The sequence below is a fragment of the Arachis duranensis genome, chromosome 3 (assembly GCF_000817695.3).
Source record: "Arachis duranensis cultivar V14167 chromosome 3, aradu.V14167.gnm2.J7QH, whole genome shotgun sequence".
Classification (NCBI taxonomy): Eukaryota; Viridiplantae; Streptophyta; class Magnoliopsida; order Fabales; family Fabaceae; genus Arachis; species Arachis duranensis.
The window spans coordinates 6,889,510-6,895,801 of record NC_029774.3 but is presented as its reverse complement, the minus strand read 5'-3'; the positions used below and the strand labels follow the sequence as shown (position 1 = coordinate 6,895,801).

General features: G+C 34.8%; 1 protein-coding gene across 1 annotated transcript; it reads left to right on the top strand.

The window, feature by feature from the left end:
- Window positions 1-1,098: 1,098 nt before the first annotated feature.
- LOC107477212 (peptidyl-prolyl cis-trans isomerase) lies at window positions 1,099-1,983 on the top strand. Its single transcript, XM_016097198.3, has one exon. It carries the CDS (start codon window positions 1,181-1,183, stop codon window positions 1,697-1,699), a length of 519 nt encoding a protein of 172 aa, XP_015952684.1. The 5' UTR covers window positions 1,099-1,180; the 3' UTR covers window positions 1,700-1,983.
- Window positions 1,984-6,292: the final 4,309 nt, after the last annotated feature.

The window sequence follows — 6,292 nt, the reverse complement described above, 5'->3', positions numbered from 1 at the left end:
AAGTTTCTTTAATTTTTAGCTTCCGTTTTTAGAAAGTTATTTATTTTTGAAAATTTATTATGTAAAAGCAAAAAATGGATAGGTAAGAGGAAGTGCAATTTTAGCTCGCAGACCGTGTATGAATGCTAAGCAACTTTAACCCAAGCAAAAACTGGCTGTAAATATAAGTTTTGTGCTTCATTATTGACATGATAAACACATATATCCCGTTATTGGCAAAAAGTTGTGACAATAGCATCAATAATTTTAAATTGTTAATGGTCTTTTCCAATTAACTATATTTTTATTAATATGTTTATTTATTTATATATATACTAGTTGTCGTAGGTCCAATCATGAAAGTCAAGTCTTTTGTTTCTCACCTCTAATTTGTCATTCTGTACCCCACACACCTAAAAATATCACTAGTTTGTTTCAAAAGAAAAAAAAGGAAAAGAAAATATCACTACAGTTGTCTGTGCCATCTATAATCTTATACTATTTCACCATAAATCATTACTTTTGCTATTTATTTTTCAGTACTATGCCCGTTTTTTCGACGATTTTTGCCATAAAAAAATAACAAATCCCCTGACATATACCAGAGTTTCTAACGAATCACCACCGTTAGATTAAGCTCTCCATGTTGGTCCCTTCAAAATAAATCAACCACTGTTCACATTCTGGCACCACATGAGCTCCCGTACAATCTTTCTGATACATCAAGCAACTCTCGCGCAACGGATATATCATGATCAATTTTCCTGGATTATTTAAAAGTAGAAGAAAAATTTTCCTTTCATTTTTTTAAATCCAAAAGCATATATTATATATCTCTAGCTAAATAACATTAAAAAAGAAAAACAAATTAAACTATGCCTCGAAGCGGCGTCGTTTTCTGGGTGTCAAAGGGAAAAAAGGGCAAGTTGGGGCATAAAGAGTTAAAGACAAAAGCATATCCGTGTCCTCGGATCCGCTCCGCTAACCCTGGTCAATCCCGAACCCAACCACAGTTACTTCACCTCACTCAAAACGTGCCACGTGTCCAAATCCAACGGCGACTTCTGAAGATTTTCAGAACCACGAGCTACTATAAATATCAGTTACACTCCCCTCTGCACTCTCATAGTCAAAAACCCTAAAATTCTCATCCTTCTTCGTTGCAATACGAATCGATCGATTTCTTTTCTCTACAGCAAAAATGGCTAACCCTAAGGTTTACTTCGACATGTCCATCGGAGGACAACCAGCCGGAAGAGTCGTCTTCGAGCTCTTCGCCGACACGGTTCCCCGCACCGCCGAGAATTTCCGGGCCCTCTGCACCGGTGAGAAAGGCGTCGGTCGCGGCGGCAAGCCTCTCCACTACAAGGGATCATCCTTCCACCGTGTGATCCCTAACTTCATGTGTCAGGGAGGTGACTTCACCGCTGGAAACGGCACCGGAGGTGAGTCGATCTACGGCTCCAAGTTTGCCGATGAGAACTTTATCAAGAAGCACACCGGTCCTGGGATCCTTTCAATGGCGAATGCAGGACCTGGGACGAACGGATCTCAGTTCTTCATCTGCACCTCGAAGACGGAGTGGCTCGACGGAAAGCACGTGGTGTTCGGCCAAGTTGTTGAAGGAATGGACGTCGTTAAGGCGGTCGAGAAGGTTGGATCTAGCTCCGGCAAGACCTCCAAGCCTGTTGTGATCGCCGATTGCGGTCAACTCTCTTAGAACTATTGCGTTGATCAGAAGCTCAGTCTCTTTCCCGTGGTGGTGTCTCCCTCTTTCTCTCTGATTCTCTCTCTGAAAAGTTGATGTATGGTACTAAGCGGTGTCGTTTTGGTGTTTTCAAATGATAATCTCTTTTCTGAGTCGTGTAAGGGTTTCGTGGTGATGTTACTCTCTGCGTAGAGTTGAACCCGTTTCCCATTCGTCATTTAACTAGTGTCTTTGTGATGATGATAAACATAAAACTGATTGAGCTACCTTCAATAAAATTAGGATTTACATCATAATTATTCTCAATCTTTTTATCTTAATATATTTCTATTGAATTTCTACGGATTTTTACACTTAAATAATGGAATGATTTGGCGTGCTTTTCAATTTATTATGATGAATTAATTTTATATTAATTTAATTAAATAAATATCACACTATTTATTATAATTGATCTCAATTAATTAATTATAATTTATTATATCAAGTATTTAATTATTTTGATATATTAATTTATAAAGGATATTTAGTATTTAGGTTTTAGGACTAGGAGCACTACTCCCTTCGTATAGGTTTGGGAAGAGTACATTGTTGTCCGTGAGTTTTCCGTGACTACAGCAACTCTGATGAGTTCTAGCCTGGGGCTGGCAGAATGAGCCTCCCCATGAGGCTGGTACCGTCTGACACGGTTTTTAGGTTGTTTTGGTTTTTGTTTTATTTTTTTTATTAAAAATAATATTTATACAAAGATCCTAAACAATTTTTTTTATATAAAGTACACCTTTTTTGTTTTACAAACATTAGTGGACTGAATGGACCTCATAAAAACTAGCCCAATATGTTTTTATTGAATAAATAATAGAGTCATAGTTTGTCCAAAAAAATAATAGAGTCATAGTAAATTTATTATTTTAAGTAAATGAAAACATTAGTCCAAAAAAAAATCCCATTTTCAAAAAATATTAAAATTTCAGAAAATTGAAAGTGCTACCCAGCTATTACATGTTCAAAATAGTTTCAGCACATAAATATAATCACACTCCTACAACAATTTTACTGAAAACAAATCCAACTATTACATTGTTACCGACTAATCTTCTACAATAAATTTTTTTGATTTAAATTTTTTTAATTTTATTTTTTCAAATAATAATTTTATAAATATTAATAACTTAATTATATTAGCATTTAACTATTTTATCAGTTGTTGTACTTTTATTCAATTTTTAATACAATTCGTAATCATTGGATTTTAATTATGTGAAATAAGAATTTGTAATTACATTTTTAATAGTAATTAAAAGTACTCAAAACTATATTACCTGCTGTTAGCATTAGTATTATTATTGCTGTTATTCAACACTGTAGCTTGGCACTTTCTCTTCATGAGAAGAAGAAGGGACATTAAAAAAGGCCACCAAAATAATGGTCTGCATTAAGGGGAGTTATAAAATTCCAAGGCCTGCACTAAAAAAAAAGAAAAAAAAACAAACAAATAGTTTAGTCCATAAAGCCCAAAAACTGGTATATACAAATATTTTGAAATTGACATCTCAACCTTTATTATTTATACAATGCACCATGTGTTGGGGGAGAATAATAATTTCTATACAACACCGGAATTGTCTTTGTTCGGTTACAAAGTCATAGAGTAATACACATACCTTTACACGTGTAGCACCCTGACAGTGGACAACAATCCACTCCGTACCAGCCTCATGGAGAGGCTCATTCTGCCAGCCCCAGACTAGAACTCACCCAGCAACTCTCCCCGCACACTTTTCTGTAATCTCTTTGAATTCGTAAAGTAACACCTCCAACTCCAAGGTTAGCTTTCCTGAAGAAGTGCATAAACTGAAAAAAGTATGGAGAAAGGTGATTATAAAGTTTTGAATGTTGGGTTCGATTATTTTTTCGCTAAATTTAATATCAAGAAAAATAGAAAAAAGGTTTTATTAGGAGATTTATAAATAATGTTAGGTCATTATATTACGGTTAAGTTAATGATCTTTTGAATTTTAAACCATGCGAAGTCTTTATTAGAGAGGCACCATAGTATGGATAAGAATTGCGAGATTGAGTATAAAGTATTATTATGAGAAAGACAAATTTACTCGAACTTTTATGTGTAAGTGAATCAGTCAAGGTAGACCTTGCAATCAAGTCGGGAGAGAAAGACAAATTTACTCTAACTTTTATGTTTAAGTGAATTTAGAACTAGCATGGAATATGAATGTTTATAATTGATATCTGAGAGGTGCAATTGTCCTGCCTGTGAGTACTTAATTCGACTCCACTCGATCGTGTAGAGTTGCCAATTCGATCCGTAGCTGGTAAAATTTTTGTGCAGGTTGAACCTTAATTTTATCTGACAAACCCGCACCTTATATATGTATATGTTATATACTTGTATCAAAATATGTTTGAAGTGAATGTTGAACTAAAGACTTTTCATTAAATGTAAAAAGTTCTTAGCTACTAAAAGAAGATCATTAATTGATAATTTAATATTTTTTTATATAAAAATTAGTTCTATTTTAAATTATCATCAAGTTATATAATAACGCTATATTTTTTGTAACTTGCAGATAGGGTCAGGTACCTACGGATTAAGAACAGATAAGGTTAGTAATAGGATATTCTCAACTTGCAGGTAGAGTTAGGGTTGGCTCCAGACCTACCCTACCCTAACAATTGCGACCCCTAAATGTAGCGTGACTATAGTTACCTCGGCATATGTGGATGACTAGGTAGGGGCAGTTGACACAGCGGTGGATCATGAGAAGCGCCCATCAGGTTCAGCAAGTTTTTAAATTTGGATATATACCCATTAATCCCGTGCCAGTTGCGAATTCTGCAAAGAAGATGAAGGCAAGCACGCTGCATAAGAGAAAGGAAGGGATGGTTACATTAGAAGAAGAAGACGGATGGGCTAAAGTTTGTGGCAAAGAAAGAGGGAAAGTGAACCAAACAGGGAAGGCCCAATCTGCTACTAAAAATAAGAAATCTCTCATTTTCTAGAACCAAACGAGCTGGATTGGAAATGGCCTGAAAAAGGAAGTTAAGGGGCCTTCGGGACATGCTAGGTCAGGTAGCGGATTTTACTCCTCTCAAGCTCGCCAAGAACCAAAGAAGAATGGGGTAAAAATCAAAGGTGCCACTGCAGTCACGCCATCAAGTACCCCTACTTTTAAAAATGGCCACAAGTGGCTGCGCCCTATCTCGTTGCAAAACTCACGGTGTTCCAAGCCAATGATGGTGCGTCAAACCAGCAGAACCAGAACCCGTCGGTGGTGGCTACTAGTGTGGTGGTTGTGAAGGCATAGGTGCAATGACATTTTCAATACCGAAAATCATTGGACAGATCACAAGGTGGTTGCTCTCATCAGAAGCACGGTCATGGATCTAAGGTTATATATAAACAAGTGTACTTCTTTTAGTACTTTCAGGAACTGTTTGTCCTAGGAACCTCCTGTAGATAATAGTTTTAAAGTTAATTGTGATGCTAGTTTGTTTATTGATTTGAGCTTGGCTTGATTTGGTTGTCTTATTAGAAATTCTAATAGGGTTGGATTGCGGGTTGTTCTGGTAGCTCTTTTCCCTGGTCCACCACCCGATGTGAGTTTTTTGCAATTCGAAGGAGCTTTGTTTTAACTTGGGATTGCAGATTGAGAAACATAGTGTGTGAAATAGATTTTCTGAACATTCTTCATCTTTTGCATGACTCTCCTCATGAGTGTAAACCTGAAGTTGTTGATTTAGTTAACAAGATCCAGGAGCTGTTATCATGACCCTGGTACGTGCAATTTAATTGGATATGTAAGGAAGCAAATAAAGCTGCATATTGAATTGTTAGACATAAAGCTAAAAGTAATCCAAATCATGTTATTTAGTCTGAGCTTTGTAAAGCTCTCAAGCAAATCATTATGTTTGATTTAGGATAGGTGTTTTGCTTTGTATTTTTCTTTGTTGTTTAGACACAAAAAAAATTAATTTATAAAGTGCATAATAAAATAAATAAATTATTATTTATTCGAATTAAATATAATAAATACAGATTAATTTAATTAAAAAATGTTATCTTTTATCGGGTTGGAAGTGAGTTAAGTCAGCTCGAGTTTGACTCGTTAATAGTCCGATAAGCTGAACTTGTGAGCTAGTGAGCTGAACTTAAGTTTGGAATTGAACTTATAAATTAAATGAGTCGAGCTTAAACTTGAATATGCTCAACTCATTAGCTCGTGAGCTAACTCGATTATATATATATAATATTTTATTTTTATATATAATTTTAATGTTGGACATAAATAAAAAATTTATAATTGATAGATAGACAATATATAAAATTGATTTGTTTTAATATTTCTTAAAATATATAAATTATAATTTATTGATATAAAATTATAGGTTATATTCCTGTTATTTGAGCCAACTCGTGAGCTTTCACTGAGTCGAGTTTGAGTTTAAAAAATAAATTCGATTATTAATGAGTCGAGCTCAATTTTCATGAGTCGAGTTTGAGCTCAACTCGGCTCATTTCTAGCTCAGTCTTTTATATAAAACAATGCATTTATAATGATATTAATTGTAAAATAATAAATTTTA

What these genes read in the sequence shown, in the direction of transcription:
- LOC107477212 (XM_016097198.3), top strand. Translation starts at nt 1,181, where the DNA reads ATGGCTAACCCTAAGGTTTACTTCGACATGTCCATCGGAGGACAACCA.